The 14447-nt window shown below is 37.9% G+C and overlaps 1 protein-coding gene across 2 annotated transcripts in view; it reads right to left on the minus strand.

Annotated features, from left to right (window-relative positions):
- TSHR (thyroid stimulating hormone receptor) overlaps positions 1-14447 on the minus strand; it is a 68855-nt gene that overhangs the window by 26819 nt on the left and 27589 nt on the right. For both annotated transcript variants that reach the window (XM_080395231.1, XM_080395230.1), the window contains 4 exons: positions 11291-11365; positions 5606-5680; positions 4405-4479; positions 875-952 (listed from right to left, as the gene is read on the minus strand). In XM_080395231.1, the coding sequence (XP_080251357.1) occupies positions 875-952; positions 4405-4479; positions 5606-5680; positions 11291-11365 (303 nt within the window). The remainder of the gene's footprint in view (positions 1-874; positions 953-4404; positions 4480-5605; positions 5681-11290; positions 11366-14447) is intronic.

Genomic DNA, 14447 nt, shown 5'->3' on the forward strand with positions numbered 1-14447 from the left:
AGAAGCAGCAATTCTAGTCCAAGGTCAAATGAATACCCAGCAGCATTCTTGAGTGTAGCTGAATCAAGAATACCATGTGGCAGGTGTGCCATCTTTTACTTCTTTTTACAGCACAGATAGAACTAGACTAGAACACTTTGCTATAACATTCCACTCTCAATCTAAAACCAAGGAAACCAAGTTCTTCTAGGACTGATTAAGGAAGGCTAAAGGTACTAGTACCTAGCAGGATAGGTAGGATTTTTCCATCAGGCCTTCCTGAATTTTTAGAATTCATTCTTTTGCTCCCATACAGCACAAGATTTTTAAAAGAATTTTAGAATTCATTCTGTTGCATTCTAGTGTTTTTCCTCCTAGTTCAGGTCATAACTCATTACAGCCATTCTCACTCCCCTCAACCCTTTCTTGTGGCTCACATAGAGTGTGACTTGCATAAGTGAATTTTCTTTAACAATTTTCTTTCAGATATGACACTTTTGACATTTGCCACCCATTAATTTTCACAGTATGTACCACTTAGGTTGCAAAAAAGTTAGACACAGTTCTAACCATGCTGTAGCTGTACAGAAGGAGAACTCTGCAAACCTTTCCCTTTCATTTTCTCCAATATAACCATTCATTGGAATTAGGATCGTACAAAAGCAAAACCACTTTGGTCAAGCCAGTTTAAAGAAAAGCAGCAGACCTGATTCAAATCACTGTCAGAAGTTAAAGATTTATGCAAACTAGATTATGGATACTATCTGTCTATGGTGTTTCTCTTAAAAACCAGTAGAGAGTAGAACAAGGATGATTTTTTTTTTTTTTTTTAAGATTTTACCATATGCTCGAGAGAGGTAATCACTTTTAAGTGACTTAAACTGGAAGAACTTACAGAGTTAGAGATTCATTACAAAGCCCATGGAAAGCATTTGCAGGCACCGAAGTCATGAAAGGATTATCTGCAATTTCACTGGAAAAGGAGACAAAACATCACAATCAAACATCTGCCCAAAACAGTGCTTCTCCAGAACAGTTTTATTATTAATTGTTCTCTGCCTTGATAATAGATAAAAGTGTCGAATAACTTGCTTAGTTAGATCTAAGACCAGAAGATACATGTGGAGTAATTAAGAATCAAGGACGCTCCAGCACGCAGGGAGCGAGCTGCTGGGGCAGGGGGGTCTGTGAGCGCTGGTGTGCTGTGCGAGCCTTGGTGACTGTAGCAGGTAACAGCACAGACAGGTCCTGTCTCATAAGCCAGAGAATTAGCAAAGTCAATAGTGCTGCGGTGCCAGCCGAGCCAGCCAAGTGCCTTCAGAGCTGAACCCTGCTCTCTTGCTAAGCTGAGACATAGGTAACGCATCGCCCAGAGCAGAGGCGTTTCACTTTATAGAACTGCATCTAGCACGAGGGGAACAACTTGCTGTGCGATCTAACCTAGCCATCAGTCTCAACTCCTGTCCCAATGAGCGTTTCACCACCTGTCATTTCTTAAGTACTTTTTTTACTCCCACTCTTCAGTCTTAATAAATATTATGCATCTTCAGACCAAAACTCTGTTGTGACGAAAGGGACAAAGAACAAGTGAAGAGATTTTACTATGACTAACCTGGAGAAAGGAGGGAGAAAAAAGGTGGTGGAAACAAGGGGCTGTTTGTTTTGTCCTTTTTCCTGCTCTTTCCTGAATCATGTTAGAGCCTGGAAACCAAAATACTCTGCAAATTTTTCTTTTCCTCAGCTTATGGATTAGATGTGGTCTAGCAAGGCCAGACCGTAATGTCCATGGGCTGAGAAGTCCTAACAATCCCCCACGTGACAGGAACAATTTCATTCCTTTTCTCTGCTATATATGTGCATATGTATGTGCTAATGCTGAACACTACTACAACCATTTTCATTCCAAGTAGTTTTTACCAATACGTGGTTTCCACCACAAGTTATTTTGGTTTGACATTTTTCAGGTTGGTTCACTTTTTTGTAAACAAACATTTACGTGTAAATTGCTTGACTTCAAGGGCCAATACCAATACAGTTAATGCTTTTCCCCCAGCTATACATTATTCAACATTTAGAAACCTATTCTTCAAGAGCAGATTTTTTTCTTGATGAAAGAAACAAAAAGGTGATCTTTTATTGAATAGCAGTGTTTAGAAATACCTCCCTTGAACATGCAGGTCTATAAAAAGTCTGTGGCATATAAATCCCATGTTTGTTTTTGTTAGTAATATTGATCAAAAATTTTCAAGGTAGAAATAAAATAATGTTTTGGTATCTGCCACTTAGAAAGTCACTGAAATGGTTGGAAGCAAGGACACAGATGGTCATATAAATGGCTTCTATTCCATCTAGCCTATTTAGTTCTTGGTTCTTTCTACTTAGTAAGTGTAGTGTTTAGTTTACAATTTAATAGAGCTTAGCCTAAGCTAAAGCCCTTTTGGTCTTTGAGGAACTCCCTAATAGCTTTTAAGATGTAGACGTCCCTCAGAGCTCTAGGTAGACTAAATTTCAATCTCAGAAGCCTACAGCCAAGGCAAACACAGCAGCTCCAGGTATGGAACACAAGCTAGCACAAGGCTTAGCTCTAGTATCAAAAGATCCTTGGGAGGGAAGATCTTGTTGTTCACTACAGGTCTAGAGTCTTTAGCAAAATAATCAGCATTTCTACAACGCTCTGAAGTTCATCTTGCCAATGGGAGACCACGCATACAGTAGGGACTGACCATTCTTGGCTAAGAACGTCCCTTAGCAGCAGAGAAACAACGCCTGACAATTAATCACATCCTTGTAAGCACCTTCTAGCATAAAACTTCTCCTTTTTAATAGCCTTTCACCCAGCCCACCCAGCAGCCAAGCCTCCTCCAGCTGAACACTGCTCCAGTATAAGCTTGTTAACTTCTCTCTAAGACTAAGTAGTGACCAAAATATTTTTACTTTGTGCCGGTTTCCAAAGTCTTCATCTGAGCTGTTCTTCCTCCTTCATTTCATTAAAAGCCAGAATTTGCACTTAAATTTCAGGTTAGGGCACAAGGATGGGTGTCATCTTTGTTTTCTGAATAACAATAAACACCTGCTTTTTTTACTGCAGAACCCTTTGATTCTGAAACATCTTTAAGGATAATACTAGGAGACCTCTCTGCCCCCATTTTTGTTCCTATTTTCTTTCTCCAAGAAATTGTTCTGCAATTTGCCTCAAGCCACATAAAAATAAAAAAAAAAAAAGGAGGGAAAGGTGTGTCTTTAGCTCAGCTAAATGGGTTTTAAGGTGTGAGAAAGGAAGAAGATCTTGTGTTATGTAGGATTGCCTCATGTGAACAAACCCAACTAAATTACCAAAGTTTGCTAATAGGAAAATTCTTTCCAGCTGAGGGCTTTAATTAATGAGAGATTGCTCCACCACCTAGGACATCTATCTTAAAAGTAGCCAACTGTTAGTCCTGGTGCTTTGGTCTTTTGGTGGGACTATAGACATGTGTCTGAAATGTGGCTCTGTAAGTGAGGCTGGGCAAGGGTATTTAGACAAATTGTTCATAGAAGCTTATGCTGTCAATCTCAACATGTTATTCAACTATTATGGAAAAAGGAGCGACAGAAGGGAGATGGATAGTTGTCTTTCTTAAGGACATGCCGTGCCAGCCTGAGCCAAAGGCTATCATGAAGCCATGGTACTCCTGGACTAGCAACTTAAAAGTTCTGCTTTATTTCTTAGCTTTGGCAATTTGCTTTTAAAGCTCCTTTTCTGTTGTCTTTATTAAAATGTTAATTGTACCATAGTTTGGGTAAAATAAGTCTTCACCAAAATCTTCCTAAAAATGTGAGCTCATCCAATGCTGAGCTTTTTAAGGGTGTAATGATAAACAATTGCTCTCAAGATTGTCCAGTTCTGCTTTTGAGCCTTCTGTGCTCAGGGCAGGGTCAGAAGAAAGGTGGCGTGTGGCCAGCAGAGGTTATGATTGAGCAATATAGGAGCTCAAGGAAGAGCAGTATCAGAAGTGCAGTGTGAGCTCACCATGCCAGCACAAACTGGTTAGAAGAATGCTGATACAGCCTGCTAACACGAAGTCACTGTATGTCAGACCAGGTCCTGTATGTCATGCTAGTCTGACTTCAGACTAATTCAGGTATTTCACAGCCATTACAAAGCCAAACCAAAATAACGCAGAAGGCCTGCAGAAGCTGTGTATTACCTGCCTTGGCTAATTCAAAAGCAATGCATTTGTGTGTCCGTGTCTCTCATCCAGGTCAAATGTCTAGTGCTAGGTGACCTGGCATTTTTCAGGTTTGGTACTAATGATAATTGAAATATGGCTTGACAAAAAGTGCTGTGTCAGCATTTTTTTTCTCCAGAACAGAAACCTTCACCACAGGTTTTCTTGGGATCTGAGGATGGCAGTATTCCCACCAGCTGTGAAGACAGATACTTACAGTAAAAAGTTCACATCAGATGAGTAGATTTTGTTGAGGTCTGGAAATGCTTTGAGTCCAGTATTAAAAATACCACTGAAGGAGAGAAGCAACAGAAAGAATTATGTGTACTTGATCACTGAACAGCAACAAACAAGGTACTGAAAGCATTCAGCAGTGCCGAATGGTTATTTCATTCTCTCTATTGTCAATCAGTTCACTTATAATCAGCTGTCCCAAAATCTAAGAATGCAAGAACAATTACAAAAATTTCAAAATAACAGTTTTATGATAAATTATAGAATCTAAAAAATGGGAACAAAATATGATAAGACAGCTAAGTAGATCTGCAGAGGGAAGCAGCCTATGAGGTGAATAGGGAGAAAAAAACCCTATAACTTTGGATTCACTTGAGATATTAAGGCTGCTTCAGACAATAGTTGGGACCCCCAAGTCCTCTTTCATTGATGCTACGAGCTGTTCAAATAGCTCTAAAAAGGGAAACTGTCTTGAAATGTGAATACAGTTAATGCCCATTATTTCTGAACTCCTGTCGAGTGGAAATAACTTAAGAAAATAAAATTACCAATTTTTAAAACTATTTTCCTGAAATTAAATTGTTTTGACTACTTTTTTTTTACTACTTTCAGATCTATAGGAAAAATCTTCCCTCTTCCCCACAGCACACACGGTCCTTTTTAGAGTCTTCCAAACATTACTCAAAATCCCAGAAGTTATTATCTTTCTTATCTCTTTTTCCTGTGCTATAATTTTAGAATTTCATGGTTTGGTTACTCTGTGCTGCTTTTTAGAAACTTCATGGGAATACAGAGAATTCTTTAGGATTTCTTTCTGCCATAGAGGACATATGAAATCTGGTGTCTATAGATGGCCTTTTCACATCTATCTGGCAGATATGCTTTAAAACCCTGTGTAAATACCTAGTTAAATATAAAAGATGTGTATATTTCCGTTGTGTCCCTTCTTCCCATTATTAAGAATGATGAAATTACTGATGAATTTGTGAACATGTTTTCCTTTCTTGCAAAAGTCATCAAAGTTCCACCCCCTACCCTAGTCAGATTTGTCATTAAAATCAAGCAACAGTGAAAAATATTGCAATCAGGTCCACAAAGAAATGCAAAGAAAAAAACCCAGCTATAGCATAAAGAGTCGTCTGTGAGGCTTAAATGCAAACTTGTTACAGGTGCTAAATACTTACAGGTATTTCAAAAGTGGAAGGTTCTTAAAGGCATCTGGATCTATGTAATCCAAGTTTCTAAGATTTCGAAATTCACTGTAAAAAAAGGAGAAGCATTTACTACATTGATCATTAATTATTTATCATAAAAAGAAATCAGCAATGTTAAAATGAAATTTCAGGAATGCAATGCCTGCGATGAACTTTTGTACTGGCCAGCACTAGCCGAAGACCACTGTGCACTCTGAGCAATCTTACAATGATGAATTTTCATCTGGATAGAAGAAATGAAATAGAAATAGTAATAGTAAAAGAATAGTAAACCTGGAGACTGCCTGGTTTAAGAGGGGAAGAAGCACCTGAGATCTGGTTATGGATCCTTTGTCTGCATGGTCTTAAAAATTAAAGCAGTAGCCTGTGGTAATGGCTATTACTCTGAAGATGGTAAGAGTTTTGTGTCTGCAAGGTAGAGTAAAATGAAAAGTTAAGGAAAACTTTTGGGTTTCATGTATAATAATCCTATCAATTTATAACCATCTATTTAGCTTATAATTTTATGTTCTATTTTTCTGGTTACTCCCTCCATGTCTCTTAACAGTATTTTGTATTATTTTTCCTGTCTTTTTTACGGAACTCATCAATGGATCCAAAAGATGGCTCAGGTCACTGAAATTAACTGCATGCTGGGACTTGAAGTGGACGCAGCATTCACTATATAGCCATGTCCAGCAGGGTAGAGCATGGTGTATCTCTTTGCTTTATACTGATGCAAAAGGTAACGTTGACTTCATTCCTTATGTCTTCTGTCCACAGTTATGGCTTTAAATACTTTTACCCAGCTGACAGCTTGGTCTGCAGATGGCTTTTTAGACTGGACATATTGAAGAACCAGCCTGACACTGATCATGGCTATGGTCATGTTTGGTGCTTTCTGTCAGTGTGTTGATGGGGCTGCTGCCCCTCCAGCCATCTTGATCGTTGCCTGGCATCATGACTCTTCCTCATTTTCCTGAAATGTTTGTCTGTGCCCTTAGTGCAATTTTCCTCAGTCCTTCTCATTCCTCTTCCTTTCAGCAGATTTATTTCTTTTCTATCCAGAACGATAGGCTGCACCAATCACTGTGCCAAAATTCCCCATCTAGTCTCAGTGGACCTACCAAATTTTCATCTTTTTGAAAAAAACCCCCACCCATACCTGTCCCCATCACACGCACACTTTTCCTTTCCTGGCCTTTTTGCCGCCTGCAGAAGGTATTGCCCTTTTTGTATGTTTGCTTCTACTTCTTTACCTTAAACCAGCTCTGGACTTAAAACTCAGCTGGAAAAACTCTCAGCCATTCCCAATAGAGAAACCATAAAGAAAGAACGGTGCCAGTCTTCCTCCTGAGACTAGCCGTGGAGCACTGGGCTGAGGGAAGCACTTCTTGCTACCTGTATAGAGAAATCTGGTGAAGGTGACAGGTATAGATGGCATGGTGGTGCGGGTTGCGTGGGTGATGTTCTGGTCTTAGTGCAAGAAGGGGTGCTACTGGGCAGAGACTCCATGGGCAGAAACTGGTAGTATTTAATTTACCATGCCCTAATAGTCCCAAGTAACTTACAGGTATCAGGAAGCTGGGTTTTAAGGGTACCTCTGCCACTGGAATAATTTTTACGGGATAAAATCAGCCCAACCAAGTTGTCTAAGAAACAAAAGCGGGAAAGGAGACATAAGACAGTAGATAAATCAGTATGTAGATACAGGTACCAAGACTCTCTCTCTATGTACTGTTGTACTAACAAACTAGTTCTGCTCTACCTTTGACGTCTTCAGTTTTTACTCTGTTTACTCCAACATTGTAGGGAGATAAGGATTTAACTTTTACTTGTGTGTTAAACTGATTCAATTAATACCCATACTACTGCTATTATAGTGCTGTATTCAAATATTATTTATGTCTGTTAGCTACTTTGAACAGTATTGTTTCTGTATTTTAAAGAAATCTTCTCCGTATCAGTCTCTTGCTTCTCTCAAATTATTTCATTACTTACGTAGCTATCACACTCCCAACAGTGGAATTTGCTCCATCAACTTTAACTGACATGTTTTTTTCCATCACTGACTACATTTAAAATGCTGGACTCATGAGCTTCCTGGCCAGATACTCCTCTGTTGTGGACGAAACATATTCCAGGGAAAGACAGTCTTTAGATCATCCTTCAGCCTGGCAATGGATAAAGCATTGGAGTACCATGGAGTGATCAGGTTTTGATTTGTTGTTACTCATAGTATTCTGCGTAATGATTTGGATGAGGCTACTGAAAGTAAGAATTCGACATCTGCAGATGGTACTAAAATTGAAAGCACAAAATGATGCGATGAGATTCAATCAGATTTTGATTTAGGAAGTAACTGGGCCATGAGAGGGCATGTGCTGTTTAAAAAAGGCAAATGAAAAACTAATTAATCTGGGAATAAAAGATGTAAAACTGCCAGATGAGACAGTTGGCACGGCAATCAGAGAAAAGCTTAAATAATGTGAGTGAGGAAATCAATATGATTCAGCTGAACATTGAAGAAAGGTTTATGTCCCTGCTGTTCAATTTCCTTGAATTGGTAATGATTTAATGTATACTGTATTTATGTTTGCATTTCATCCTAAACATTGTATTACAGAGCTTTCTTAAAGAAGAGGATGACAGGTATAAAAAGGTAAAAGGTGACTTGACCAAAATGAATGCTATGCAGTAGAAAAAAAATCAGGTAAAAAATCCAGTTTTCCCTATTTCTAGTCCAGACAAATGTGCCTCTTGCTGTTGACTGGCTGTGAATATGTGGCCTCTCATTTCATATGCATGAAAAAGAGAAAGATCTTCAAATTCAGTTCCATTCATAAACTGTGCTGCTGTCCTTATTTTGCACACTAAACGTCATTAATGGCAGAGTAGTGGATGATTCCCCTCCTAAAATCACGGATTTAAAGGATATCTATAGCTCCATCAGTATTGGAGCCTATGAAGCTAAGCCCCTAAGGATAAAAGATATTTGAATAGTTATGATCTCATCAGTTAACAGGATAGTGATACACAAACTGGATTTCACAATTTCTTTTACATTAATCACTCATGAGCAATATACTCAAAGGTGCCTAAATGTTACATGATAAGTTATTTTCAAATAATAATCAAAAGACGGCTTTTGTAAAAGTAAAAGGATTACTTCCAAAGGATCCAAAAAACTAAGAAAAGTGAGTTTGTTATCGGTAGATTCATCAGACAGGGTTTGCACTTTTATCAGTAAGCTTTTCTGAATTGGTGAAATGAAAAGATTGAAACCCACTGATTTAGAAAGTTAAGGTTCCTTTCAAAAGTAGCTGTAGGAAAACTTAGTAGTTTTAGCCACCTAGAATGCAGATAAAGCCAAAGAGTATGCTTAAAAATGCCTAGCAGGCTAGTTGCCAGGTATCTGAGTGTCTATGGGAGCTGATCTTAAGTGACTTTTGAAATGGAACTTTGACACGCTCTATAAATACAACTTAATCTTAACACACAGTGCTTAAATTCTGCATTCAGCAGCCATGTAACATTCTGAGTCCTTCTGGGAATGAAGTGCTTTAAAGATGTAAAAAAACCTAAGGTGGCTAATAGGCATCTTTGTTGACCATTGATGCAGAGAGGCAAAATGTGCCCTGAACAAACATTTCACTTTGCAGTCCTAACTAAAATTACTTAGAGATGATCATAAAAAAGAAGGATGCTGCTACCTACCCACAAGATAACAGAAATACTTGTGGAATATTTACAAAATTATTCAAAGCCACTTTACAAACTATTCAGCTTCTGCATTACTTTTAAAAGCACAGAAAATGATTAATAATTGGCTTATTTGTGCTTTAAAGGCCGTCAATGTTTTAGATTTTATTTCTGGCACTCAGAATAGAAATTAAAAATGTACTTGGTTTCCAGTCAAACCACCACCTGACTGTCCATGAACAGCTACTCAGTTTTGCTTTTTAAGGAAAACACTCAAAAAACTTGAACACATCAAGAACAGATGTGCAGAGAAATTCACTTGATGATATAAAATCCTGTGTCAAGACTTACAAATAACTATGAACTTATCTTCAGTTACAAAGATATATTTAGTTCCAAATCCAAATGAATTTTAAAATGAAACTAATAATAAGAACTATTTGAATATTAGTCTAATTAATTAATGAGACGTAAGTTCACCAGATAACTTCTAGAAACTTTAATGAACTACTTAGCATCCTATATGAATTTAGTAACATAAAAAAAAGCACAAACATTTACCTATTTCAGTGGTCTCTAAATTTCATTCTCCAGACATGTCTTTCATACCTGCCTTTCAATACTGGCACATCCTTGAGTATGTTGAAACCCAGATTTTAAATTTAACATGAGAAACTCACTCTTAGGGGAGGCACTTCTGCTTTCCAGCATTGGTTGCTCTCTCTCTACAGTAACAGTAATGATATTATCATCGCTTGCTTTTTTAAAAAACCTTTCTGTTTCACACCATGTAAAGTAAAAGGAAAAAAATTATAGAAAATAAAGCAGTGTTGAGAGATCATGTAGTTTAATCTCTTTCTCTGATTGAAGATTAAATAGATTTACGGAATTTCTGATTACACAGCCTTAAAGACCTCCAGTGATAGGGACAATCTCCCTAGGAAAACAATTCTAGTGTTTACTTACATTATCCATATGAAAACATTTCCTAGAGTCTAACATGAATCTTGCATTATCTAAGGTTATTATTACTTTTTCTTTGTCAGACATCAATGTAGAAAATGGGTTGTAGCTTTCACCCCTTGCAACAACCTTAAAAGATATATCTGCTTCTGGCACACTTTGTTTCTGAACACAAAAGCTCTGACAGTATTTTCTGGATCCATCATGACCAACAGTGCTCTCCTGTGGAACCTCTGCAAACACAAACCTTCTCTGAAATATGCCAAACTGCAACTCATCTGAGCTTTACAACACTGGCACACTTTCCATTCCTTCATTTGGATTGGTAATGGAAACATGGAAGAGTAGCAGATGCAGAATGCACCCTATCAAGCTGTATTCAACACACGACCTTCACACTTTGACAGGGAACTGCTGAAGGACAGGGACTCCCTGGAGGCAGGTATCCTACCACCTGCGTAACCACCCTAGTGCCTCATTTGGTGAGGACCGGGCAGAACAAAAAGGTATAAAACCACTTCCCAGGCACCTTTGTCCATAACGTTCCCATTCCATTAGATAACCAGATAAACATGCTTAATTTCGCTAGCGCACTTCTGGAATAATTACTTATTATTCCTCATGTCTCCAGCTAGTGCCATTTTGCTCTGTGCCTTGTCCCTTCTGATTTTATTTCTGGTGCTTCTATTAACTGTTTTACACTTACCTTCAGTAATTTGACAGAACTAATTCTTAGTTGCCAGTTTATTTCAACTTGTCATCAAGCTGATAATGGAATCCCACACACTTTTCACTACACCCCTTACATTTCTATGGGAGGATACAGAGGAGCAAGGGAACCGAAAAGATGGGGGGAAAGAAAACACAAGTCAAAAAAAGAGACCGGCTCCACTTTACAGAGAAAGGAAATGAGAAAAGGACTATTTAGCCACGAAGGAGACAAGAATGACAATTCAAACATCCCCAAATTTATTTTATCACTGTATTCATTCATTTAATTACAGTACTTACATATGAGTGACTTTACTTAAACTGTTGAAGGAATGGGCCTCCAGACTCCGAAGCGTTTCATCTATGGAGATGTAGCTAAACACCAGCAAACAGAAAAAGAAGCAAATCTCAGACCTTGGCAAGCCATGGCTAGTGCCCATCGTGCCTCTTTTATTTTTTTCTCACTCTTTTTCACATCCAGTTGCCACAACTCTGCCAGACACACGGACAGTGTCTGAGGGACGACCTTTTAACAGGATTTTGATTTTGACTGATGCCTTAGATGCATACTGTACTGCAGAATACAGTTAAATAATACCCCCCCCCCCCCAAGTGCTATTAAGCAGCAAAAGCAAACTAATAATAATAAATAATTTCACATTTCAGAATCATATTTCTTCTCTTTCCCCCATCTAAGACCACCTTGGAATCCTCTAAGGAAATCTAGCCCTAGATAAATTTCTCTGTATCAAAGAATTAAAAAGGAAGGAAAGAAACAAAGATGGTCCTTGGGCCATCGCTACGACTGCTGCAGTTTCTCTGGGAAGAAACAGATCATCAGGGCGACCGATGTTTTGGTATTTTTGAGGGGAAAAATGTGCTTTAACATGAATTTAGAGAGAAACTAGCCATACAGTGAATGTCGTAAAGGATGCAAGGAGTAACGTGGCTCAGAAGCTTAAGAAATATTTATTTGCACAGTTTAGACTGCGTAGCATTTGTACTGCCAGTGATCTACCAAATGTGATAAGAAAACAGCTCTACAGAATCTCTCCACCATCATTTGGAGGATGACAATACTGCAACTACTGTTAAAGGTTTTGAACTGTGAATAAAGTTGCAATACAACTAACTGGTGCTGATTTTCAGACTAACTAACTAATTACTGTTTGGGTTAAATTATCTGATTCTGTCTTTCAAAATATCTCCTAGTCTTAAAATTAATTAATGCTGGAATAGCATTTAAAAGATGTATTATTGTATTTTATTTAGTTTTCTAATCATATTTTATATCATATTTGTGATCTATAGAGCTTTTAAAATAATTGGAATGCCTTGTATATTCTTTATGTTTATTATTATAATTACAGCATTTAAGCACTATCTTTTGATACTCTTGATCAAAGTTACTGACTCAGTTTTTAATATTTTGCATGGTTACAAATACCCTGAGCAACTTAATCATTACTTTAAGTGCAGAAAATTAATTGACTAGAAGAGTCTTAGACATTGATTTTAGATGTCAATATAAAATAAAATATAACAATGAAGAGACTGTATTATGTGCCTTTCCTCCTTTTTAATCACTAGACCTGCAAAGACCTAGAATCATACCTAACTTAAAAATATCCAACTGATGGTTTACATCAGCTCTAATTGGGTTGTGTTCCTTAAACAAAACAGCAAAGATTTTTAACAATCTTTCCATTTTTTTCCAGTAACAGTATTAAGAGTGATAATAGTAAAGAGCAAATTAAAATATGATCATTTAATCCAGGAGGGCTTTTTAATACCATCAATTCTGGATCAGATTTTTATATTTTGTGGAAATTTTAAAGAAGGTAAATTTTTACTTCTTTCAATGGATATTAAAAAACATTTTAATTGTTCAAAAAAAATTGGAAAGAATACTTGAGACCAGCGCATGCTCTAACAACCCAACCAGCAGATGCCTAACACCACTAACTGTTCCAAAGGAATTTATGTCCTCTCCAGACTGGAGCTAAAAGCATATTACCTGAACTCATTTTAACCCTTCTAGCATGAGATTTACTTTTTATTGGTCACTTTGGAGATGTGTTCAACAGTGTTTGAAAAGGTACCAGGAAAGTAAATAGTAGAAATCGTATGACCAAGAGATTCTCTTTCTACAGTAGTATTGCTTTCACAAAGCTTTTGCCTCTTCCAAAAGGAAAGAAGATAATAAAAGAGGAATAGAATAAAGTATTTCCAGTCTGTACCTCTGAGTTAGATGTTTATGTGAGATGCTTTAATTTTGTTTTCCTGTAAGCAATAAATGTCTATTGCCCAGGAAATTGGAGTTTCAGCCTTCAAAGAAAACTAATTATTCCATTTTAACAGACCCTACATTTTAACACACCAACAGATAGGCTATATCGATGGCACAGTAAAAAAAAAAAAAAGTTGTTCTATGTAGCAAACAGCTATATATAAATCAGCTTGACAGAAAATGAAATTAAAAACTGATAATGAACAAATGTTGCAACCCCATGCTGGGGCTAGGAATTAGAGGGTACTTTTCGTGTGCTCTGCGATCAGAAGGGGTCACCTTACGTTGGGTGGGCAAGTGCTTTGCTCTCATGAGAAAAGAGGCAGAAGAACAGCAATGGGGATTCCCCCCCTCCCTCACCCTACCGCCACCACGTCTCTTCCCACCACATTGTACATCACATTTTTACTATCCTGCTTGGCTTGGAGCTGATTGAGTTACAGTTTTATATCTTTCAGCTGTGGGACAAAAGTGGGAAGGAAACAGCTTGTTTTCTTTGCGTGTTGACCTCCACTCTTCTGCTTCATAAGCAGATGTATTTGTGTACATTAATTAAACCACATCATCATTGATGACAGGAAAATGAGTAGTTTTATTTGTTTTAGTATCATCTAGATAAACACCCAAACCCTGCAGAAACACATTGAAAATCTCCTCTGAGACAGGATTGTCAAACAGAAGCATGTATTAATGGTGCATAAACATTTACTTCCAAGTGTTCAGAGTCCCTCCAAGAACCTTTGGGCTCTGGCTAATGAGCACGTAATACAACACGTGAAGTATAAGAAATATAAACCATAGCAATCGGAACTGGAAGGAGTTGCCTCAGAAGAAGAGGAAAAGTGTGTTAAAATTGCCATTTTGAAGGCGTGTTACAATTCAGCACCTCCTCTCCTACCAGCTGTGTTTAATTTGCAGGATTTTAAAATGCCTTCAACACCCATCATGAATACAGTCATAGCTTAAATACCAAATGCTTCAAAGCAAGTCTGTTTGCAGGTACACTTTAATCACCATTGGCCCATTCAGAAAGAGCCTGAGAACACCCGATTTAAAGCAGAGCAGCACGTGGCGGTAGCTGCAAGGCACGTCCTGCCCTTTTCTTCCTTCTCTCCATCTTCCCTCGCTTTTTTCCAGCCTCAGCATCCCCTGTGCTGCTGTGTTGCT

Source organism: Falco punctatus (genome assembly GCF_963210335.1).
Source record: "Falco punctatus genome assembly, chromosome: 7".
NCBI classification, from domain to species: domain Eukaryota; kingdom Metazoa; phylum Chordata; class Aves; order Falconiformes; family Falconidae; genus Falco; species Falco punctatus.